This window comes from Mya arenaria, chromosome 3, assembly GCF_026914265.1.
Source record: "Mya arenaria isolate MELC-2E11 chromosome 3, ASM2691426v1".
NCBI classification, from domain to species: Eukaryota; Metazoa; Mollusca; class Bivalvia; order Myida; family Myidae; genus Mya; species Mya arenaria.
The window spans coordinates 76,340,540-76,367,993 of NC_069124.1; the positions used below are offsets into that span (position 1 = coordinate 76,340,540).

General features: G+C 33.9%; 1 protein-coding gene across 3 annotated transcripts in view; it reads right to left on the bottom strand.

Annotated features, from left to right (window-relative positions):
* Positions 1 to 1,055: 1,055 nt before the first annotated feature.
* Positions 1,056 to 27,454, bottom strand: part of LOC128229264 (uncharacterized) — a 53,077-nt gene continuing 26,678 nt past the window's right edge. For 2 of the 3 annotated variants that reach the window (XM_052941079.1, XM_052941077.1), the window contains exon 2: positions 1,056 to 2,260. In XM_052941079.1, coding sequence (XP_052797039.1) covers positions 1,128 to 2,255 — 1,128 coding nt within the window. In that variant the 5' untranslated portion in view covers positions 2,256 to 2,260 and the 3' untranslated portion in view covers positions 1,056 to 1,127. Of the gene's footprint in view, positions 2,261 to 14,733; positions 14,867 to 27,454 lie in introns of those variants that run through there. The other variant, XM_052941078.1, reaches the window with a different exon arrangement.

Sequence of the window (27,454 nt, forward strand, 5' to 3'; positions counted from 1 at the left end):
TCGCACAAACCTTTCTTTCAAGGCATTGTTTTCCCCTTGTCTATACATTAAAGCTTTTCAAAGTCACAGTTCAGTAGCAAAAAGTTTAAACATAAACCCGGTTTTATGGCACTGGGTATACGCAAAAGATATAAAACATAAAATCACAAACAAGAAACATGGAAGAACAGCACAAAACTCCACAAGCACCATAGTGCATACATACTATATATAAAAAAACTAGGTATGTTTATTAACAGGTTTGCAATCAAAGGGAAACTACCGAAATATACCCTACTCGATAAATCGGTCCGAGCTCTTTCGCAATTAAACAAGTCCAATCCAAGTCGTATGTATTTATGAAAGCATTTAAGATATCCGATACAAAAATATGTGTAGAATGTGGTTGCCTAGTGACCACACATTATTTTGGTACCATTTGAAAGAAAATGTGAACAAATACCGAACATTATACAACATACAATCCTGTTTGGCCTTCACCCTGGGTTGTTGACGAGGTGTATGTTTAAACTTTAAACTTCTGGACTTGTTTTTGTAGGTTTTCATATAAATATTCAAAGATTGCAAAATATTTTGTTTATAACATCATATTTCAGATAAAATAAAGAGCCAATTTATAAACAGTTATAACCATACGTATGATTTTCTGTCGGTAATTTATTTTACATATTATAAGTCAAAACCCGATACCAAACTTGAATGGGGTCGCCAATTACCAAACTTTAACATTAAGGTTACTGTAGCTATCAAATATCTAGCTTATTTGTGGCACTTGTCCCTTAAATCCATTTTCTCCCAGTGTTCTTAATAATCTAACTGTTGTTTTACTCTATTCCGATTGATGGTATAAAGATGTATTGTGTTTCCTATTTGTTAGCCTGAGGGAAATTCACATTCGTAGGTTTTTTTGAAATATCAGATTATCTTCATTGCTATGAGATTTTATTTCGTATGCTCTTCTCCGATGTATTTCACAACGATAAATATCTTGATACGTTTTTTTTATTACGAAACAAAAACTACAAAACTACAATATATCAGCGCATTGGGCACGATTTATCTATTTTTAAGTGTACGAACATGTGTAAAACTTGTTTCAAATACACTATAATAATTATATACAGAAATTAAACATTTACTGAGTCCATTGCTGTTTGTGATCGTGTTTTGTGACTGACAATCTTATACTCCGTTGTAAACGAAGACTGCTTATCATTTTCTGACTTATAAATAAAGCGTTTCCAGCACCACCACTCGTGCACCTTCTGTCTAAAAACATCGCTAGTTGCATAGTAAATGAACACATAACAAGCATAATTTGACAAGCAGATTTCCTCAATAATGCGGCGAACGTGGTAGTACGTTAGGTAAGTTGACCATGAATCATCATTTGTCCATTCCTCTGGAGGAGTTGTCATGTTCCCAAGGCTAATGGTTGTTTGAATGGCGTAAACAATGGTTGCTGGTAATAATGTGAAAATCAAATAAAACGAAACGGATAATAAAGTTACAGTTGATGTCTGATTTGAGGCTCTTCCCGCGTCATTACCGAAAGATGTAGTCATTTGGCTCATTTTCTTGATTTCTCTGATAACGAGAATGTTAAATACGAGGACTGTTACAGGGACCGCCACAAAAATCACCATCTCCGACACCCATGTCCACACAGAGTAGAAAACGTGCGTTTCTGGCCTGATATTGCAGATGTCGACAGTGTCATCGTATGTCCAGATAAATACTTGGGCAATGCCAAGGCCTAGGGCAAATATTGACAGGGTATTCACAACGATAACTGCCTTCTTTACTGTACACACTTTGTTTTTCAAGAAGGGAAAACAAATCGCGATGAATCGTTCGAATGTGAACCCAAGAATAAGCAAGGGAGCTAAATACTGCGGAGTCATAGATATTATCATGTACACTTCACAGTAGTCTGGTCTATTAAACGTTTTCACACCCCAGGCCTGTAGCAACTCTAACCAGACGTGAACAAACAGGAAGAATGTGTCCACAATTGCTATGGTCCCTAGATAGATAGCAGAGGAATTTGATTTTCTGACTTTCTTAGAGAGCCATATGACGGCACTTAACGGGTTCCCAATAATTCCGATGAGGTAGAATATAGGAGTGATTACTCTGTCGATCACCAGAAGTTCTGGAGCAGCGATGCGGTGTATTTCGTAGGAGTTAAGAATTTTCCCACTACCTCCGGGAAACGAACTGTTCGGGGTTGAAAATGTTGTATTGTCTTCCATTGTTACTGAAATTACAAAACGAGCCATAATAACCTTTGAGTGCATTTTTATATCATTAAAAAAGTATGACACAATGAAAACTAAGCAACAGACGTAAGCTTAAAATGATTTTGTTGAATATCACAAGCACTAACTGAAAACAGACAAACAAACAAGAATTTAAAAAAAACTGCCACCGTAAACTATGAAGAATATTATTAAATCAAAAACATGTAACGCATACCTGGTACCTATTAACGGTACCGTGTTATATTAGTTTTAGTATAAGTATTATCTAGTTACATTATCAGAAAAGTAGGTCATTCATTGCTGCTATCAGTTTGCAAACAAAACCATACCAACATATTATTTTGAAATAAATAAATATATTTTAAAAATGGAGGTGTATCCCTCGCTCACCTTGCGGACTACTTCATTCAAAGTATGTTCAACATAACATAATAATTTAGCTCGTTAATTTTCTCCAGGTGATTCTGGGAATGCGAATCCTGCTTGTGCTTTGGCGTTAATGGATTTCACCTACTAATGCTGTCAATGAACAGCCGTTGCTGTATGGATTTCCTAACTGATATGCACATTGTACTTCCGATGAACGTATTGATTGAATAACATTTCTGATATATGTTAGATATTTATTTAGTGTATATTGAATTCAGCTGTTTTCTGAAAAAGTCTAGTCTTTTTGTAGTCAAATTAGTGTTTTGAATAATAGCAATCCGTAGAAACCAGGGATGGTTTCATCAAGGTCACCCATGTCGTGGTCCATTCACAGGGCCCTTATCTCAGGACACATATAACACGCAGATTCCTATGTAGAATCTTCCGTTAATCGTGTAAAGATTTTTTATTCGTCAGACTGCTATGAAAGTACTGTTTATGTTATCAGTGACACAACGGAAACCATCGGGACGAGCCAAGTGACCAACTATTTTAATTATGAGACACAAGCAACAAAGACCAAGTCTTATATAACAATAATACGTCGATCAAACAAGGTAATAAGATCAGTTGCATATAATTCACTAGCTAACGTCGACTTTTGTATGAAAATCAATTCAACTCTTGCAATTAGTATCGAATATCAAACAAAAGCCGACGTTTCTCCGCATGGCGGCTAAAAGCTTCATCCACGGTATTTACTTTCACAATTTAAGTAGTCTATCAATGAATGCTTTGAATGATTATTACTTTTTTCACTTCGGCAAATGCGTTTAATGACGTTTAATTACTTGACCACTTTTAGAACAGCAAGATCTATTAATAAGCTCAAATTTCCGTGGATATTTGTTTACAGTTTTACTTTGAAATTAATCAGAACGGCAAAAATTAGTTGCTTTGCAAACATTGAACGTTTTAATGTGTTTGCAATTAACTCTTTACTAACATGCGTATTCCATACGAATGATCCATTAACTCCTGTATCTGTTTGGATAATTTAATTATTTATTCGCATGTATAAATGTCATGATATGTATAACTTACAAACCAGTACGACAGAATATTTGTAGGATTGTTAAAATCCCTTAGGCAAATATATTTGAACTATATGCAGCTTAACTTTAACTTAATCAAGTTTTCTATTTGTTCACATGTTTTGTCCCCAGAACTCTCCCGAACACTCACTTCCATTATATTCATATGTATGAGTGTAGTGTTATTTGGCAAGCACTTCATTGCTTCTTCCAAATCTCAATGTTTCGGGATGTTCATTGTAACGATCGTAGGTGACGTGCACGCAGATACAATATAGGGCATTTAATCTGCCATCGACTATTGGACAGTTTTCGTTACAAATGGGATAACGAGGCATATTGTATCGTTTATAGTGTTTATGTTGAAAATATCCCGGATACTACTTAAAAAATGTGGTATAAACCTTATGTTTGCACAGTTCTGATTGTTATTATATGTTTATAATTAAAGCTTAAACCAAAACTCTTTTTGAATCCCTTTCAAAGCATTTTATAAACAGTATATGTACAGAAACATATACAGAGTGAAACCATTGGCGAACGTTACTTGCTATAAACAAAGAAACAATTATTACATGTACATATTTTAACAAATATCCATTGTCATTGATGTTGTTGGTATAATACAGACAGATTCGTTCCCAACCGTGGATAGAAGTGTAAGGCATGTGAATACACACCACATTTATCACCTGTATTCACCATCTACTGCATAAACTTTAACCTGGAATAACATACACCACATTTATCACCTATATTCACCATGTACTGCATAAACTTTAACCTCTGAATAACATGCACCACATTTATCACCTTTATTCACCACCTACTGCATAAACTTTAACCTCTGAATAACACACACCACATTTATCACCTGTATTCACCACCTACTGCATAAACTTTAACCTCTGAATAACACACACCACATTTATCACCTGTATTCACCATCTACTGCATAAACTTTAACCTCTGAATAACATACAACACATTAATCACCTTAATTCATCATTTTCCGCATGTACCCTATCCTCTGAATAACACGCACCACTTAAATGGAACTCCCTTTGTTAACAAACATACAAATACATAAGTTATCTTCCTTATAGTTTTGAATACTGTGTTCCCCGAGTATAACTTCAAAGTTTAAGAATAATTACTATTACACTTCCAGTTCTTTTTTCAATTAGACTGCATTAAAAATATTGTCCTCAGCGTCACTACAAAGTACACACATTTTATTGCACATCTGCAGATGTGCAATTGATTAAATATCAATTTTGGTTGGGTTGGGAAAACACTAGAAAATCTGAAGAAATCCTTTTTGAACAATGTTTTTGTGTGTGTGTTTATTGAATTAAGTGATTACTGTTTTAATATTTTTGCCACTCAAGTAGAAGAAAAGACGAGAAATTTTACCTATATCAACAATTTGTCAGTGAAACGCGGAAACTTGAATTGCAAATATAAGCTTAGAAGAATTCTGCCATGAATGACAACATTAAAAACATTTAAAGGGGAAAGTTTGCTTAATTCTTACCAACAATATATACATAGTTTTGTGACAGCAATGTTGGCCAGATGACGTGACCAAGGTGCGTGCAGAATGAGTGGTTGTCAGCTTTCCCGATGAAGCAATTATTCTGTAATATATTTCCTTATACTTTGCAAATGGTCCCTTCGGAAATTTAATTTGTTCCCGGATATTGCAATAACTTCGTTATGGCTTGCATGACTCAATTTATCAGTACTTCGGTTATCAATATTAGGACTGGGTGTCGTTTCGCTATGATGGTTGCTCTAAAAGACAAAAATAACATTACCATCTCAGAATTCGTTTCATATACTGATCAAGTTTATTACTTTAGTAGGTAAACTGATGAAAACATCCCTGTATATTAAATACTTTGATTATAAGTGAATACTGTTCGGAAAAGAGCAAGAGACTGTAAAAATTATACAAACAGGACAAATCGGACCAGAAATTCCATTCAAAGGATGCCATATAAAAAACCACGACTGGTGTTTCCCCTACTGCTTTAACGTTCAGGCGATTATGAACAATCTGATTATAGGATGCTTTAAAATATATTTACAATTTTGATGTACTAGATTTCAATCCGTTTTCGGACCACGCGCCGCCAGGGATAAGATTAAATGGGCAAACTTTACGGACCAGTAATGCGGGCACAGACAGGTCGAAATATGGTTAATGGGACTCTGATAATAAAGACTTATTAAGAAGAACTTTGAAGATTAAGCGACCTAAATCGGACCACAGAATGAGAGAGGATCGGATTGTTTTTGTTCTACGGAGCAGCGGATGGACACACCGGCATTCCCTGAGCTAGATAGAGAAATAAATGTTGACGAGGTTAGGCGGGCTATTTAGAGAATGAAACGGGGAAAGGCTTTTGGAGCATACGTTTTGATAAATGGTTTTTTTTCATCGAAGCAGGGGACATAATAATTGCGCACTTAATGCACATTTTTAATATGATTTTAAATACAGGTCACTTCCCTTCGTTATGGACGCATTGTTGTTCCAATCTTTAAAAAGCGTGACGACAGACAAGTGAATAATTACAGAGGAATTACCTTATGCAGATGCCTATCAAAGCTTTTCTCATCGATATTAAATAACAGACTGATGGGTAAGATCAAAGAAAATAGCAACATAATAGACGCACAGTTTTGATCTCGTCAGGGATTATCAACTACGGATGCTGTTTTTTCTGTTTGAATATTATCATACAGAACATGGAAAAACGCCTATATGCAGCATTTATTGATTTGTCCAAATGGTTTGACAGTGTATATAGAAATGATCTGTGTTACAAGATTTATAAACACCTTGGTTCACGGGTTGCAAGGTTTAGGATTATCAAGAACATGTATAAAGATGTTCGAGTACAGGTATGGCACCGCAACAGTTACTAGATCTAGAAATATTTTCACTATTTAATCCGGACAGTGGAATCACGGTAGAACAGATAACATTGATCATGCTCTTATGACCCTTTATGCCGACGACATGGTTAGGTTAGCGGAAACGGCCGATCTACAAAGAAGTTTGAACAGACTATCCGATTATTACAAGCGTTGGGGTTTACAAGTCACTGTCGATCAAATTAAAATCATGGTTTTCAGAAAACGAGGAAGGCTAAAACGTAGCGATCACGTAGTAGAAACAGTTGAACAATTCACTTACCTAGGAACGATATTTAGAAGTAACGGCCAATCGAACAATTACCATCAACTGCTAGCGAGGAAAGCTTTAAAAGCTATGTATAAATTAAGACGAATTTACTTTAATTTGAGCCCAAAGACACAGTGTGACCTTTTTGGCGCGTTTGTTAGCTCGATATTAAACTATGGGTGTGATATTTGGTGTGTTTTATTCACCATAATTTCTCTTTCTAGACAGCCCGTTAGTACAACGCTTTCTCATGGCAACACTTTAATGCAAAACATTGCACCTTATAAGGGATCGACATTCTCCACAAATTCTGACATTTCATACATCAATTCCGAGAAGGCATGTTAATCGTGTTCATGTCTCCCTGAAGAGTGTTCATTGAGAACTGATCTTTCTGTTTCAGGAGATTCTAAGCAAGACATTGTACGTATGTTCAAGATTTTATGTCTGTTATGAAAAGAGGTCTTTATTATATGCAATGCACTGACAATATTTTAATTAATATTCCACCCTAATAATAAGGGATTAGAACTACAATGTTTTTTGAGGATGCATGTCTATTTTATCGTCATATATCAAATGCAACCTAACACCTTGTCCGTGCTTTGTGCTTTTCAAGAAAATTCTACTTTTGTATAGCAATCCGTTTAAAAAAAAGAACGTCATTGTTTTAATTGACTATATCTGTTGCTATAGATCCAAATAAGCGGACAAATACTTTATTCATATAAATAAAAATAATTGCTCTTTTCATTGCTGTCAACACCAGCGTTCATAATGAGGGTAATGAGTGCCCCATATAAAATATCGTATTACCTTTTAACACACCACTATTTACAGTCAAGAATTCATAATAAATAGTTTACCGCAGCTTTTTAACACAACTATAAAATATCAAACAACCCAGCCCTAACATTTGTTAGTGGTCATCATTATATTTTGTCCAATGAGAAAACGGTATTTGTAGTTTTACAGTACATTTATTTAATTAAATCAGCAGTCAACTGCTATTGATTTTAATCAGGTGAAGCAGTAGACATCAACTGTTGCTGGCCAAGAAGGAGGAAGTTTATGCAATATAATGTAGATCAATAAAAACTAAAGGATTTGTAGTAAGTACTTACACAAAATAAATCATCATGAGTCGCATTAAACCATTTAAATTTACAAGTACATACTAACAATGGTCAACCATTACTCAGACATACCTTAAGATGTGTAAATTGTATACATTTTTAAATATATACAGTAACAATGATATATAATATCACAGGAAACCGTTCACTATTTTCTGATCAGGAATTCCCCGAAAAAACTTTTACAGAAAAAAAACGAGGGCAGAAGTTGAACCCTACGATGAAAATTTGAACAATCATTTCCCAGTCACACGTTGCAAGCAGGCTTAAACGGATTAGTTCATGGTTTGTAAAATGCTATTTTTACGGATTTTTATTTATTGATAATTATTTTTAAATAAAGTTTGCAAAATCATTACGTGTGTTTAAAATATGAAATTAACTGCTGGAACCCTTTAACCAATGCTAATATATGCTTAAATATTGTCTTTTAAGTACAAGATTTCGATAATATTCTTAACGCAATTCAGCAGAAGGCTGTAGCGTGATTGGTTTATTGACATTATCACGTTATGCTACCAATGTATTCATTTAGGTAAAAATATCATTATATGCGTCGTTGAAGTCGTTGAAGGCGAGTGGATACATATATATGTATATGGTGTTCGTTTTTCAATTTGTCTTGACTATGCCGGCGTTGGCTCGCTCCCCTCTTCCCTCTACAACCAAGGTCTTTTATATTTGCATTTTTGTCCTGCAATTTTGGTATCTAGGAGTAAAATAATTACAATATAAATATTTTCAGATGCTGTAGCGGGAAAATTCATTTTTGGTGCAAAAACATGAGCGAATCCCTTTAAAACACCAGAGGCCTTAGACGTAGTTTCATGATATGATATTAATGTAATAATGGTGTCAATAATTCTTCCAGGAAGCTTTGTTTTTCTTGCGCGTAAAAGGGAAAAACCATGTAAAGCAAACATAATAATTCAGTTCGCTGTGGATAATTGCGAAAGTGGCAATTTACAATATGCATTAACTTCTTCCTCGTATTAACGATTTATGCAAAAAACACACACCTCATAATATATTAATAATTACATTTAGTTAATGATGTGAGTGATATCATATTTCGATGATGACCAAGAGTATTGATTTCACGCATGTAGAGTGAATTTCAGTTCTATTTTTAGTTTAAACATATTTTATTCATCAACGTATACACACATATTATAAAGACAAACAGAAAACACATGTACAATCTAGAAAAGGATTAGAACGAAAGATAAATATATCTTAAAAAGTTCTTCTCCAAACCTTAGCAGAAGTACATATTTAATGACGGACATTTGTACAGCTTACAATGTAGATGACACAATGATATTGATATTGTTGGATTAGATCAGATGGTAGTGTTTAGTGTGATTTGGCTTCATTTAATTTTATTAAATATTTAAAGATTTTTTACATACGATTTTCACAGACAAGATAGTAGTTAAAAGTTGAACATTTTGTGTTATTAACAAAGCTATAATAAGCTTAGTTTATTTTCACTTTTCAAATACAAAAGTCGTTAATGTTGTTTGAGAGCAGAATAGGATAGTAAAGAGGATAAGAATGAAGAAAGAGGGTAGGGTGGTTGGTTTAGATGAACAACTTCCAGTGCCTTTTCTTCGCTGAGCCCTGATGATGTTTATCTACAGTCAGTTGGTCATGTGACCGCGAAAACGGACTTTTTTCCATGTGCACTTGCAAATGCTGAAAACTGTCCACCATTCAACGACAGTTAATTTCATTTCTGTGGTGAATAAAAATTAAACTTACAACATAAATAAATGTTTTCTTTGCCGGGCCAGTTCTAAACATCCAACATTTTATCCTTCAATATCAGCATGAATTAAATCCATTTATTATTAGGCGATTGTTTGTAAACACTCGTGTTCTTGAACCATGACCTGTGCACTGTAGTCTGTGACTTGCGGAATAATTGTTACATCATCAGATAATGTTTGGTGACTGGTCCATGTCTATGCAATTTTAAAATGTTTTATGTTTTGAATTGATATTGACGTATTTAAATGCAAATAGTGGTCCACTATAAACGTATTAAATAAATTAAAATGTTTTGCGAACTATTTTGGGGGGCACATTTAAACATAGATACCTAGTGTGCCGATGTCAAATGGGAAAACAGTCGTCCCCTTTGTGTAAAAGGTACTTGTTAATTTTAAGGTAATTTATGGTGTTCTCATAAACAAAGTAACATAATAAATATATATCTAGGTTAGTGCCGTGGATGGAGAAAGTTGATCAGGCTCGGCTACGGAATTTATCGGGTTCGCCTTCGGCTCTCTCGATAAATTCCTCCTCATTGCCAGGTAAACTTCCTCTATCAACAACACTAACCTTGTATTCTCTGTATGTTTTACCGAGCATCAAAATATATAATCACTTTTGGTGTTCGCGCGTTGAAATATATTCTATCTAACACTGAAACAAACACTTATTAAATTAAACCTTTTTTTTTTTAGAAAAACACACCAATTTGTATGCACACGTAACGTCATTTCGGAATGACGTCGTTTAAATTATGACCCCGCCCTGTGCGCGCTGTCTTTTGATTTGGAACTGAGAGCGGGCTGAAATTTCAATGTGATATCTTCACTGTTTGGTGCAGTGAATTATCAATTTTATTTTACTTATACTCTCTATAAAACACCGGAAAGCATATAATAAATGGCAAACCCTTAACGTCATTGAAGTCGCCGTTATTTGCACACCAATTGTCCATATTGTTCATATCGAGCCTTATATGATACCAAACGGTAATTTGACCGTCAAGTGAATTCCCCTTTGTCACTGATTATCGTTTCAAATATCACAATTCGAGAATATCTACTTCAGCTGAAATGCTATAAATCTATACGTCCTTATTTAGTGTAAAGAAAAGGTTACATTAAGGCACGAATCCATTGAACCCATTTACCAGACTGGCGTCTCTCAATTGCCAGCAGTTATATTACATGTCCTCTGTTAAAGAGACTATTTACTTGTAAACAAACAAATGCACATCAGACGTAGTAATGAGCATTTAATATGACTATTTGGAATAACATATACATATCTGGTTCACTTTTCCTCATTCTATATTTGATTCGCATGCAAACTAAACGAATCAATTAGCCAAAGAAATGGTTAAAATATTCACCAATTGTTCAATGTATCCATTGTATGCCATGACAATGGACAGGTGCAAGTCCGCAGAAAAACATACAATTTAGAATGTATGAAGGTAATATTTTGTTTCATTACTCCTTCAAAACTGGCTTATGTTACTCAACAAAGGTATTCTTGTGAATGACAACCTTTGTCACATCAACGCAAAATGATATAAAAAGACAAGAATTCTGCACGACAATTCACACATTTAACATCGATTTTAATAAATCGTCTACAAGTTAATGGGGTAAAAGTATTCGAACGACGAAAACCCCTCAATATGGAGGTAGAAAATCAGATAACCGGCTTCAACCCCCAGTGAATACGTACGTGTTTTTGTGACTGTTCAAGGGCGGTTATCCCAATTAAAAAACAGTTAATAAATAATTTTGTGGATGTATGCACCTTTAAGCTTTAAATAGACTCGATTGAACTCGAGTTTCACTGACAGTTCCAAGGCGAAACTAACATCACTTATCGGTCAAGCTATTTTGATGTGTATGTGGTGTTTGTATGTATGTATCTGGTGTCTGTACGATTGTGTCACTAGTTCAGTGTCGTTATTGCCCTTGCCCTGTGTCAATCAACAGGGTTCATATTTGCATTTTTACCACCGTGATTGTCCCTGTAGTTTCCATTTTTTTTGTAATTTATTTTGATATGTCTACCATGAACACTTGTTCATTGTGTGTTTGGCTTCTTTGCTGAACCCCGTAGCATCTCTGACATTCAAAAAGTAAAGAAATAATCATCGCCGATATATTCCGACACATTTCAATCATCGACAAATGTGTCGCATGGAAATGATTTATAAAACGTTATAAAGAGTCTTATCTGTTTCAGTAATTCTTTTCAAAGCCAAAGAAACGGACCGGCAATACAACAGAATAGCATTAGCCATTGGATATTTGGCGTTAATTAAACTTCTTCGCTCGCGTTTAGCGTCAAAATGAACATCGCTTTTATTAAGAACTACCGCCTCGGTATCATAAGGTCACTTTTCTTTAGTATTTATATTTCAAGGCCTATGCAGATATGCGCAGATACTTATTTGAATTAAAGTAATTGCCCGGACATACGAAAAATCTTCCCCGTCTGCTTTTAGCTTAACCACGGTATCACTAAATCACCTTGTCGAAGCATTCCAACGAGATGGTTGTTCATCTATATAGGGCTAATATGCGTGCTATTTCAGGTTGAATGTTACGACCATGTGTTTGCATAAGTGTTAAAATATGAGTGTGTGCAATTAAAAGGCTTAATTTAATTACCAACTTTCTCGTGTTATTCATTTTACCCCAGACCTTTCATTTCCTTAAACCATTCGAGCACACCATGTCTGTTTAAATGAACATGTGACGATCGTGTCAGTTTTATCATGGGTTATCATGTTCACTAGCCGTACTGTCATTTGTTGTTGTTGATAACTTGTTTAAAGCGAATAAATACTTATTGTTTGCATTTACTGACTTTTCAGACGATTTTGTTCAGAAATACACATTTAATGAAAAAAGGTAATTAGTACGCCTATGAAGGTTGTTTAAGGCGAACACGATGGGTAGGTTGACATTTTTTCTTCAAATTCACTGTGTTCAACTATATGAGTATTTAAATACTAATGAAACATGGTAGTGTTTGCGTGGTCTTGTCGTTGAATTAACTCTTCGTTGCTCTTTTGTGATAATGTAGTTTTTCTCATTATTCATTTATATTTTTTTATCTTTCTTCCTTCGCTTTATCTCTGTGTACGTTAAATTGTTAACTAGCCACATAATGTGTACCCGTTCCAGCCCTGTAGTATTTAAGCCCGCTTACTACCGCACGCTGTCGAACTGTATCAAGACTGCAAACAATTCTTTCCTAGTACTTCTTCAAGTTATTACAACACCATAGATAAATTCAAACAAATTTTCCTTTACATTCACCTATTATACAATGTGTGACACTCGTTTGTGGAATAAATACCAGCATTTTTCATAAGCTTGAAATGAATCATAACCAGGGTGAATATTTAGAGGGAATCCATGTTTTTTTCTGAACTTAAAATTTTCAATTGCGTTTACAATAATTTTAGATCATGGATAAATGCATATACTCGTTTAACAAAAAAATGACGGCCAATGAAATGGCCACTATACTAGTAATACATAGAGGATACTGTGGATATTTTAAAACATCTGATTGCAGAGATATTCCAATACAACTTGTATCAAACAGAGTGGAACTAAATGTGTGGCAAGGCTAAACTGTTTGCATGACAAAACAGAATTCATCACAAGGCTATCACAATATATCATTTATTTTTAAAACAAAACAAAACAGACGAAATAAAACTACAAAGCATCGAATATTAAACACGAACGTTGATGGAAAATAGTGTTGTATGTGTCCTCCGTAAGCAATGTAACGTTGCGATGATGATGTGCATATCGCCCCAATGACAATGCTCCTAATGTTGCCACGTGGGATGTATTATAGATAATATATGTCATTGTCTAACGGTGTACATTAAAACAGCAAATTAGGTAAATAGTTCAATATACATAAAAGAAGATTGCATTTTGTTTTAATGATTATTTTTTGGAAAAAGCATAACTAGCCTTTTAATTTTGGAAATGGTAATCTTTCATTTCAACATTTGCTTTCGTTATAATAATTGCAATGAAAACAAATGCTCGAATACGGCATTATATCAAATGTTTAGTATCATTCCCTTTAATTTTATAATACATACTTCCTGAAAAATTCACAAAACAATTAACAGACAAATGAACTAAAATACCCCCAACATGAATAATCTAATGTAAACTACGAAGCTTCGTATTTACCCGTTATCTGGAACACGACCCGTCTTCAAGCAAACCCATGAATCAAATCGATGGTCATTTTGGACATTTCAAATATTTCATTCAGTAAATAACGGCCATTGTAATTTGGCCAATGTATTCATGCAATGTTTAATATAATTTCTCTTGTGCCTTAACTGCTATTATTTGAATCATAAGTACATGAATTAATAATGAATTATGAAAATTAACATTAAGAAGATATTTGCACTGAAACATGAGTAAATAAAAAAATTAAAAGCAAAATATTCTTGGAGAACTTTTTTTTCTAAAACGAACGTAGGCATGACAAGCAACCACACCGGCTATCAAAACTGCGCGTTAGGGACATGCCAAAGGGTTCCCGGGAGCCAATGGGATATGCAAATAATAAATTGATGAATAGATAAATGAATGAATAAAAAAACCAACACATCTACGAGAAAAAGGATAACAGAAAAAAAATAGAAAAAAATGTTTACTTCAGTCGAAAAACGTATTTTATTTTTCTTCAACGACAAGTGAATATAGTTTTACAATGTTTCAGTTATAAATCAAATTCCAGATCTCATTTAAGAGTTAATTAATACAGTAACAATGCTGCTCTTATTTTAGGTTTTAAATACTGGATGTAGAAACATGCAATGAAAATATATGTAACATAAATTTCAACTTAATAAAATGTCTTACCGTTCAATAACTCTACCCTCCAGTATATTCAGCAGTCCGTCTTTTTGGTTATATGTAATCAAATTTGTAACCTTTTAAAATCACAGCCTGAATAATAATAAAGCGAATAATCCAGAAAATGAGCGGACTCCAGTGAGCTTCCAACGGGCGGACACTATCATAAGTAATCGGAATCCCGATGTTCGCAGTGGCTTAATAAATCGGCCAATACTGAGGGTGTATCTGATTAGTCAGTGGGATCCTGAAGGGACAATCTCAGAGGAGTACAAGTGTCCCCCTTTCTAAAGTCAAGAGTTCCTTCGAAAGTATTGGCAATTCGTCTTTATTGTCTTCCCTTTTCCTCACTTTGAATGATGTAGCACAATCATAATAAAATGTATTACAATATATTGGAACGTTTTCATAAACCGCAAATAGAATAGTATTGCATACTGAAATTCGATAAACAAAACTATTACGGAGCTTATTTGCCCATAAAAGTTAAAAGGTTTTATCAAGGCCTTTACTAAAGCCAGGACCGCCGTACACCATATTGTATACATTTAGAAAAGCCTTTTAGGATTATGAAACTGCATTAACTGTACATTCGTAAACAGCCAATTCAATGTATTGAATATATAGTAATTTTAGTTTTATCCATTTTGCAAACTGTTTTCGTGCACTGCGGGCAATGATGAAGGAACTTTTTAAAACTCAAAAATATGGCTTATTGTTAAGAAATTTTAACATTATGAAAGAATTGCATACGTTTATACGTCAAACGATAAAAAACACATTTCAAACAAAGAACAAGTGTACGGTACGGTTTGCAGCGACACCGGGTTTAAGTTATAACTAACGTGTTCCATCAAAGTAATGAACGTACTGCAGAGAACTGTTGGCAAAATGATTCTGTATTTTGTCAAACTGATGAGAGCGGCACATCTACATGTTTCCACGCAATAGCTAATATTTTACGAAATAATTAAATGCCCTTGGCATAATATGAATGTTGAAATTGGAGCATCTTTAAATGATTTTGCAGTTTTGGTCATGGGATCAGTAGTAGGATTGGGTTGATAATTATGATATTTTCAAAAACGCAAAGCAGAATTTAAGTCCGCTACAAATATACGAATGGCAAAAGCTAGTAAATAGTGCGGCATAAAATAGCTTTTTTTGTTGTATTACAAAGAGCGCTTAGAGGTCAGTATACACGGTGGAATAGACAAGATAAAACAACGCCCATTTGGTCACATTTTGATAAAAGGCCATAATAACTGAGGAGTAACTTTAACAATCAGGCTAGTAATGAAATCTGCCCAAGATAGTATGTCACAACTGCCGGAAAATACGGTTGTCAAAAATCTATTTGCCTTTGACCTTACATTCACTACACGACTTAAGAACACAATTACACTAAACGTTTGAATTGCCACACAATTCTTAGATTAAACAACAATATTTCTCGTCCCGTACCGTCCAGATTCCGTACATACGGAATATCCAATATAACTTACGTGCGGACAGATGCGGTTGGTGGATTTCAACTACGATGGTACGTTACTTTCGCGTTTCACGTTTTCGGGAATTTCTTTGAGTTAATCCCTGTATCACAATTCAGACCGCCATTACTATCGTCCCAGCTCATGTACTTCCTGAAAGTTTTCTGATTTACCTATTGTCTGTCGGAATCTGAAACCTATACATTTTATTTCTTCAATGACATGTTAACGGATCATTCACTGGTATAATTCGGTTTAGAGAGAAGTCTCAGTTTACATTGCGACAAAAGACTCCTCGGGGAATTTGAACCTTGTTACTCATTTATTTCGCATGCACCTTTTTTCTTACTTCTCTCTCACTGTAATACTTCACGTTTCAGTGAATGTCTCTTCTACGAAAATAATATGTTATGATATAGCTATAAACATGTTTGAATCTGCTATGCCATTCTCTTAAAGCGTCCTTGTTTCTTCTCCCATTTATTCAGCATCTAGTTCTTATTTGGATGAACATGATTCAAAAGAAGAAACATAATGAGTCTATGCTGCTTGGCGCTATTTTATAAGAGAGAATTATGCGTGTTATTTCGTTGCTTTGCGTAAACTACGTTAAACTTCGTGAGTCGTTATTAACTTCATGTCTAATTTTGAAAAACTAAAATCGTGCAGTTGAATAGTTTAACACATTAATTGTAAAGTATAATACTAACGTGTTGAAATTGTATTTGTATCATACACAATTCTACAATATAATGTCAAACGATGTCATATTGCTTTTAGATAAGAATTTCTTCGAAATAAACGACGTTAAGCGGCAAGTGAAATATATTAAAAGCACATCATAAAAAACATATAGGGACTATTCAGCTGCTTCTTAAATATTCCGTATATGCTTTTTACTATGATGTGCATTATAACAACTATCATTCACCAGTCATATTTCTAGAAGATTTATATTAACAATTACATATGAGTTTAATTATATGATTTATGTAGGAATAGCGTCCATAAATCTTGCAGTATAATCTTTCTTCAAGTTAATTCAAGCATAAACAATTAAATTAATTTAAGTGTCCTTGGCAAATTTATTGGAATGGCAATTTATAATCTTCTTATTTTGACCCGAGAGTCTAGATAAAATATCTCTTATTTATCGGAAAAAGCAACTTGTGGGCAAAAAATGTGGCAACAACTAAGTTAGTGTTTGGTCACAAAAAATAATGCAAGCGTTTTGCATACACAAATTCAAATAGAAATATTTAATCAATGACATGGAGATTAAATATGACAGGAACACTGCCAACCCTGTAAAACATATACTTCCACAACGCTCTCAAACATCTCTTTGTTGATTAGAATAAATCACACTACCTTCACATCATTGATGTCGCCATTATTTGCACAACAAACATTAATCGTCTATATTGTTCATATCGAGCCTTTTATAATACTTAACGGTAATTTGAATGACAAATGATTTTCGCTTTCTATCGATTATCGCCTTAACTATCCAAATTATAAATATTTACTTCAAACGGAATGCACTATATTTACTTGTTTCATTAAGTGTAAAGGAAAGGTCCATTAGCCGGACTTGTTTTTCTCAAAACCCAAAACATTTTTTATTTTAAATGTCCTTTGTTAGAAGGATTATAGAGCTGTTAATGAATGAATGAATGCAAAAACCTACATCAGACATAGAAATGAACATTATATATAACCATTTGAAATTATCTATGGATATCTTTTTCACTTTCTATGTTTCAATTTTCGATACAAAATAAAGAATGAATAAGCATCAGAGATGTTTGCCACCTGCGCATTGTATCCACTTGACACACATGCAGATGCTTTCACAATACACGAAACAGGTACAAGTCTTAACTTGGAACATACAAATGAACTAAGCCATGTCTAATTGTGACGGACAACCTTTGTCCCATCAATAGCCAAAGGATAAAATAACATGAATTCCGCACGGTAATACATATATTTAACATCTATTTCAATAATTCGTGACTAGATAACTAACTTCGAAAATACTTAAGCGGGCGGCAGCAAGAGGCTGAATATCCGATTACTGTTTTAAATCCACTGTGAATTTCTATATGCTGTTGTGACAGTTCAAGGGCGGTTATCCCGATTGATATTGATAAAACATATTATATATCTATTTTACCCGATCCCGAAGGACTCTTTCCGATACATCAGGAGTACCCAAGACTTTTCCAGATTCACTAGGAGTACCCATGACTCTTCCCGATTCTCCAGGAGTAACGATGGCTCTTCTAGATTCACCAGGAGGACCTAAGACTCTTTCTGATTCCCAAGGAGTAGCCAAGACTCTCTCAGATTTACAAGGAGTACCCACTATTTATGCAAAAAGCTACAGGAACAACCTCAGTAGCAAAACGTTTAAACATAAACCAGGTTTAGTGGCACTGGGTAAACGCCAAAGACATAGAACATAAAATCACAAACAGGAAACATGGAAGAACAGCACAAAGCTCCACAAACATCACAGTGCATACATACTATATATAAAAAACTAGGTATGTTTATCAAGAATTGGTACCGCCTTGGAACGGTCAGTAAAATGTAAATTTACTGGGGTTTCAACCAGTTTGTGTGCACAACCTCACTATTGTCCTTACAATCCAAGACTCTTCCTGATCCACGCAGATGTCGTTATATTTTTACCAACGATTTGTCAAAAATAACCATATTTTTTCAAAATAAACGTGGGCAATCGGGGTTGAAATTGTGGCTGTCGGGACTTTGGGTATTTATGCTTTTCATGAGGACCATAGTTTTAATTGAAGCTGCTAGGTTTGTACAAGTAGCTTCCATTGTATTATTGTTACAGTGTGTGATAAATTACGTTTTATATGCTACGTCGGTAGGCAAAAATTTGCTCAAAATGAAGACTTAAATCAAAGATAACTTTTCTTTTACTGCATCATTTTAAATGAAACAAAGGGCAGTCCATGCCGCTTAAAGAGCACCGCCTTCGTTTTATTACCGGTGTTTGATAAGGAGATAAGTCTCATCTAACACTTCGACAAACCTGTTTTCAAAACAATGTTTTGACAGTGCTCCCTCAGTCGGCTGTATTTTGAAAAGGTTTGTTGAATTCTATTAATAAACTAAACTCTCAATCAAATTCTGGTAAAAGACCAAAGGCGGGACTCTATAAACGGCGTAGACTGCGCTATGTATCATTTAAAATGGTGAAGAAATAGTGAAGTTAACTTTGTTTAAAGTCTTCATTAAAAAAAATTGTTGAATATCGACGTAGAATTTATGCCGCATTTTATCACGTGGTATTCACTCTGTGTTTACTGCTTTAAGAATGTTTGCGAACTTTGAAAAATAGAATAGCATAAAAGGCAAGCGGCATCCAATATATCCAAGAATTACCTTATATTATAAAAGAAAAAGGTTCAACAATCGAAACAAACAATATGCCATAGGTTCGAATGTTTGTGTTTGTTATATTCCATCATTAAAATAAGAATATAAAACAATAAAAAAAACTCCTTAAATCTGTACTTCTGCTACAATCTAGCTAATGTGAACGCCTAATAAATATTGCAGAGCCCATACTTGGTTCTTTGAAGTATATTTCGTTGGAAAAAAAACTTTTGTGAAATGGCTTCCCACGTTTAAAGCGAGACGTGATAATAAAGGAAACGTTTGTATACTGGCTAGACGTTGTACACCATCGGGAAATTGCCTTAATGTGTTGGCAATTGAGCCAGCAGGGAAAGCCTTGCTGCAAAACGATTGTTTTACACTGTCAATAGACTGTTTAAACTTTGGCATAGTACATAATTTCTGTTTTAAATCATTGAGTATATACATGACATCAGACATACATCAATACAATGATGAGACTTTAAACACGGAAAATATTATGCATATCGTCGTGTAAAGATCGTTAATTGACGCATTTACTTATTTTGATTTTCGCTTATAAATGCATTTACCACTTCCACGCCTTTTAGGAACTTATCAAAACATGGCATTCGCAAAATCGATGACATAACATTGGATTTGACTATTTACATGTTTACGTTTTGTGTAAATATATGAGAGAAAGTATGAACTTTTTGTGGCTTTACAGTATGTTTTGTTAAAAGCAAATGAGTACAAACAGTGATATATTATTCAAAACATTGAATCAATACTCGAAACTTTTATTTTATTTTATAAATTCGTTTTATGATTGACTTTAACGAGGGTACTGCCTTTCTGGATTTCTTTGCTCAGTTCTGCATATGCTCTTAGTAAATATTCACGATGAGGGCCGCCATTTTTTAGCTTCCAATGCCTTCTCAATGTCCAATTTGAGTATTTATTTTATTCAAATTTAATTTAAAGTGTGATTGCCTTTTTAAAAAAATGCTTTAACACACCCATAGTTAGAGGAGTCAACATTAAACGGATGTAACTCTTGGACAGTTAAGGTATCCATAACGCTTGAAAAGCGAAATATTACGTGTTGTATTTTTTTAACCACATTAAAGAAATGCATAATAGAACAACTACTTCGTACTAGAATTTGATCTAATAAAATACTGCTCGAGTACTTTAAACCACCAAGTACCTAAGTCCTAGCCACTCTTTAGAGCGCGTACGAATCCTGAGGTCAAGTTTTAAACAATACCATCAGGAAGAGTAAGTGAATACACGATTAAATTACCTCAAACATCATTTTTTTACGATTTTACGATTCAAGATTTATGACACGTTGTTACGTTTTAAATATATATCACAAGTGAAGGCAATATGCAAATTTGGTGATATCTCCCTTGTTTGTTTTTTTAAATGGGTATTAATAACCTTTTGATATAATTGAATGTTTTGAACATTCGTACCGTTTTGTTTTTCCAATCAAACGTCAGCGCAATATATATCCGGACGAAGGAATGACGTAATCTTCAGCTGATGTCAGTTTATGGAATGTAAGCATATAATAACATAGCATCTTGTTTGAATGAGATATCGATTATGTTTCATCTCTTCGACACCGTAAGTTGGATATTTAATATCATATTAGCAATACTTATCCAATCACTTCTTAAGAAATTGAATGTCAACTGTCGTTTGTAAAGCTAGCTTGGCATTGACTATCATTGGCATTCATTTTCGGGATGTCAAATATAGTTTGTTGAGGCAGCTTGACATTCAAAATCGTTTTGAGAGCCAGCTAATTATCTATTCGTTGTACGAAATTCGCTGTATTTAAGGGAGACGTCTCATTAAAAAAGTAATTTTGTTTTAGAAGTATGTCTTCTTAAACAAGCATCAGAAAAAATATGAATATTGTCATTCTGTCTGCATTTTGTACACAAAACCACTGATCGTTACAGACACACTCAAACTCGAAAGCAGTAAACACTGTAATCTTATATGTATGCCAATGGTGTCAGCGGGTAACAATTCGAGGGAAACGGTTTAAAAGTTAGCACGCTGTAATTATTATTTTTTCTTTTGTTGTCAAGCAAGGTCACATTAAATGCCAAATGTATTGAATGCCAATTGTCGTTTTATTTCTAAATGTCGTTTGACGAGCTAGCTTAATATTCAATATCGAATGTTATTTGTCGAACAAGCTCAATTCTCATTTTTGAACGGACAATACTGTTGCACTCACTCAGCCAGCTCAACATTCAGTTGTTTATCAAGCCAGCTTGACATTCAACTTCTGAATACCAAAATTTGTTTGTAAAACTAGATCATTTTGATGGTGATTGTCAATTTGCTCAATTAACCTTCATTCATCTCAAAGCATATTTGTACTTACAAAATATTATGGAAGTAAATATTTCTTATTGAGTTTTAATCATTTCGTGTACAGTTTTTTGGGAAATACATTGAAAAAACACGTTCACCTCTTTCCATATATGAATTTTAGTCACCACTTCCAATCGTTGCATATGGAACTGCAGACTTTTTCATTTAACAATTCAATGTGTAGTCCAAAGGCCCCAAGTCTTAATTCATTTGAAGAATCTTTACGAAGGCACAAGTACACTGAATATAATGGTTAATCTTCATGAATATCACAATGTGTATTTTTAAATCTAATTGCATGTGAAACTCAAAGGCAGTGATCTCCCTTGATGAACAGTGATTTCTGCGACTACGGACGACAAATAGATGGATTTTCGCTATATTACTTTTGAAGAAATTTATTTTATATCATCACAATGCCATTTCTTTTTCTTCAATATTTAAAATACGTTATTGTATTTGAAGTAAAATGTGTTGTCCTAACGTTTAGCCTATTACGATTAATAAGATGTTTACATTGTCAGACACAGAAAATATGTTCCTTCTCGGAAAATTAATGGCAATGTTACGTTACATGTATGAATGCGGAATGAGTTGTTTTAATACTTAATAAAACGTTTTGTGGCGTTTCTTGTGAACCTTTCGTCAGCTGAGTTTTAAAACACAATTAAAACAGTTCTCGAATATTCTGCAGGAAATTGTGATCTTCTTGATAGGAAATTACAATCTTTGCCCCCGCGTGTTGTGATTTATGGTATTCATATTAATTCATCGGTTTCACGAAATATAACTTCTTAATCATTTTTGCTGCTTATGGGGACCACAATCTAAAATCAGTTTTTGCAACTTGTTTCTGATGGCTTATATATTTTTATCTGAAATATTATTCGTTCTTTAATCTTTGGTACTCTATCAGACATTTTAGACTTCAATCCAGACATCCATATACTGCGGATGTCTTTGATGACATGTTTACGGATCATTATCTGGTTTTAATGCTTTGATATGGTATTCTTAGGTTACAAAGTGACAAAAAAGAAAAAGCTTCCTCGGACAGTTCGAACCTCTTTTCGAAATAACATTTCCACACGCCGCTTGTTTCTTAGATTTCACTCATTGTGATTTTTCTGCAGACTACACGTGTCCGTGAATGTGCCTTCTCTGAAGATATAAGATCATTTTAATTATGAAGATATATAAACGCTTACAGATTTCAATGCACTGGAAATGAATTTCAGAATAATATCTACGATCAGCCTTATTTATTTACGGGCATTGTCAAAACCTTAGTAATATATTAAGACAGAATTCAAACTACAATGCCAAATGCAAATGTTTTTAAGAATTACTTTCGTCTGTCTTATAGCTATTTCAAATTTATAGCATAATTATTTCAGCTTTCCGTAATTTCATATTTATTGTCAATTTATTATACAGGGAAAGAAATATATATTCCATCCAAAGGTATATCTAATCTATACTAATGTAGTTTTGCACTCAGAATTGTTGAATACATAATACATAATTTTCATACGTGATACAACGAGTTTACTTTAATCAAAACGCTCGCTTGAACCCAATCGTGAAAGTTTGGCATTGTTACATTGGAGGGGTTGCCATCGCAACAAAAAAAATCAATCTTTCATTTAGAAATCTATTTCATATGCGAAAAGGCAGAAACCTTAAGCTGAAAAGAAGTAGCTTAGGCTGCTATGCTTAGTGAACCACCGTCGCTATATTTTCTAAAACAAAGAAAATATGTAAATATAAGGACTGAAATTATTTTCGAGAGCATGTTTGCAACCTTAAATGCCCTAGGTGAAACTGACGATTTATCCAAGATGAGCGCTAAATATCAACTGCACTTCTCGGCATAAAAGTAAAAAGAGGAGTAAAAAATCGGATTTTTGTTTAATACAAACGATCAAAATACAACTCTGGATATTTCTCAGTTAACTGTTGATTGTTGTTTGTATCTTCGACAATACATGTTTACCTAAAAGCTTTGTCACATTAAATGTGTTCTCCCATTACATATAATCAGATTTTGGTGTATTTTATTCACCATTGTTTCTCTTTCTTGACAGCCAGTTAGTACAACGCTTTCTCATGGCAACATTTTAATCTAAAACATTGCACCTTATAAGGGATCGACATTCCTCACATATTCTGACATTTTATTTAACAATTTCGCAAAGGCATGTATATCGTTTTCATGTCTCCCTGAGGAATGTTCATTGAGAACTGATCCATATGTCTGAAGAACTCTAAGCAAGATATGTTACATATGTTGAAGATGAAAGGTCTTCTATAAGTAAGAATTCTTTATTTTGCACTGACGATAGTTTAGTAAGTATTCCACCCTTATAGTAAGGGATTTTAACTACAGGATGCATGTGTATTTTATCATCATATACTAAATGCAACCAAACACATTGACCGTGCTTTGCGCTTTTCAAGAAAATGCCACTTTTGTATAGCAATCCATTTAAAAAAAATGAACGTCATTGTTTAAATTGACTGTGTCTGTTGCCCTTGATGCAAATACGCGAACACAAAAAAAACTGTTCTTTTTATTGCTGTAAATACCAGTGCTCGTAATGAGGGCCCCATATAAAATATCGTTTTACCTTTTACCACACCAATTTTTTACAGTCAGGAATTCAAAATAAATGGTTAACCGCAGCTTTGTTACACAAATATAAAAAAATATAAAAATCAAATATCCCAGCCCTAACATTTGTTGTTGTTCATCATTGTGTGGATCCCCTCTACAACCAGGGTTTCATTTTATACTTTATTTGTGTATGTTTTTCTCCAATTTCGGTATCTGAGAGTAATAATGGCATTAAAACATCTATCAGAAAGCTTTTTTCTTGCGCGTAAAAGGGAAATACCGTGTAAAACAAACATTATTATTTAGTGCGGTGTGGAAAATTGCGAAATATGGCAGTTTATAATCTCCATTAACTTCTTCCATGTATTGACGATTTATGTAAAAGAACACCCAATAATATATTAATAATTACATAAAGTTAATGATGTGAGTTATATCCTATTACGATAATGACCACGAGTATTGATTTCACGCATGTAGAAAGATTTTCAGTTCTATATTTTACTTGAAAGTCTAAAGAAATATACTTATATTGATTGGAAAGTCAACATCTAAGTCAGAGTTTGACCACAATAAATTATTGCAAGCATAGTGCATACACAAATACAAACACAATGAAAGAACTGCCAATCCCGTAAGGCGTATTCTTGTACACTGTTCAAATTCATCCTCTTAACTCTGAGGAATAGAAAAAAACAGAGGAAAAATATATGTTTCAATGTACGATCGTGACATTTTTCATCGATTGAGCACCAAAAGTTATATTCACTTTAGAGAGGGCGAAAATTTCAAAACGGTGAACAATCAATTTCATTTCACTGATAAATGTCTATAAACCACCAGAAAGTATATAATAAATGGCAGTACCTTTATTGATATTGCTGTCTTTTGCACAGCAAATATTATTTGTCCATATTGTTCATATATACGTATATGATACCAAACGGTAATTTGACCGTCAAATGAATTCCCCTTTCCATTGAATATCGTTTCAAATATCACAATTAGAGATAATATATTCTTTTGCTGAAATAAAAAAAATCTATACGTCTGTATTAAATGCAAAGGAAAGGTTACATCAAGACACGAATCAATTGGACTCATTTGCCAGAATGGCATGTCTCATTTACCAACAATTTTAGCACATGCTCTCTGTTTAAGAGAGTATCTACTTGTAAACAAATAAACGCACATCAGACATAGAAAGGAGCATTAACTATGACCATTGGGAAAAACGTTAAAATATCTAGCTCATGTTTCCACATTCAAGAATTTTTACCCTCAAATTTAAAGTGTGACTCTTATTCAAAATCAATATATACACATGTATAACAAACATCAAATTTGACTGATAAACCATTAACTTCTTACTAAATAATGATTTTACGGAAAACATTTATTGCTGATAACAAGATTGTAGCCGTGTATTTAATAGTAGAAAGGGCAACAAATACCCATTTCCATCAAATTAAACTCGTTATCCTTCACAAGAACCACTGTTTTCTACATTTATTCAATCTTTTTTGAAATATATATAATATTATTAATTGTGGTGAATCTTATTTTGGAGTAAGAATGCATCTTTATCAATTAGCCATAGAAATGGTTCAAATATTTACCAATTGCCCAATGTATCAACTGTATTCCATGACAAGCGACAGGTACAAGTCCGCACACCGATTAAGAAAAAGTATTCAAAAGACAGAAACCCCTGAAGATGAAGGTTGAAAATTCGATAACTGGTTTCAACCCTAAATGAGTACGTATTTGGTTTATGTTACTGTTCAAGGGCGGTAATCCCAATTGTTATTTATAATAAATTACTATATATATTTATGTAGATGTATGTACCTTTAAGCTGTTAATAGACTCGATTTAGGTCGAGTTTCACTGACAGTTCCAAGGTGGTAATAACATCACTATTGGTAAAGCTATTTTGATGTGTATTTGGTCTGCTTGTGGTGTCTGTATGTGTGTATGTGGTGTCAGTTCGAGTGTGTTTCTAGTTCAGTGTCGTTTTGGCCCTTGCCCTGTGCCTCCGAACAGGGTTTATATCTGAAATTTTTACTTCCGAGGTTGTCCCATAGTTACCATTGTATTTTCTCGAAATTTATGTTGATATGTCTGCCTCAAAAGCATGTTCATTGCATGTTTGGCTACTTTGCTAAATCACGTAGCTTCTCTAGCATTCAAAACGCAAAGAACAGCTCATCGCCGTTACATTCCGATATATTTCAATCATCGACAAGAGGGTCGCATGGAGATGATTTATAAAACGTTATAAAGTGTGGAACGGAACGACAATACAATATAATAGCATTCGCCTTTAGATTAATGCCGTTAATAAAACTTCTTCGTTCGCGTTTAGCTTGTAAATGAACACCCCTTTTATCAAGAATTACCGCGTCGGTATCAAAATGTCACTTTATTATTTGTATGTCAAAGTCTATGGATATATGCACAAAACTATTGCCCGAACATAATTGGTACGCCTGCGTAGGTTGTTTAAGACTAACACCTAGATGCGCAGGTGGACCTTTTTTTCTTCAAATTTACTGTGTATAATGATATTACTGTTTAGATACTAATGAAACATTGTGGTGTTTGCGTGTTCTTGTCGTTAAATTAACTCCCCGTTGCTCTTTTGTGATCACGTAGTTTTTCTCATTATTTCTTTTTATTGTTTATCTTTCTCTTACGCTTTATTCTCCTTGTGCTTTGAGTTCTTAAAGGGGCTGTACTTCGTATGATGAAATAGCCAAAAACAAAAGAAAATTGTCGAAAACTTACATAAATTTATCGATGTGTACAATGCATTGAA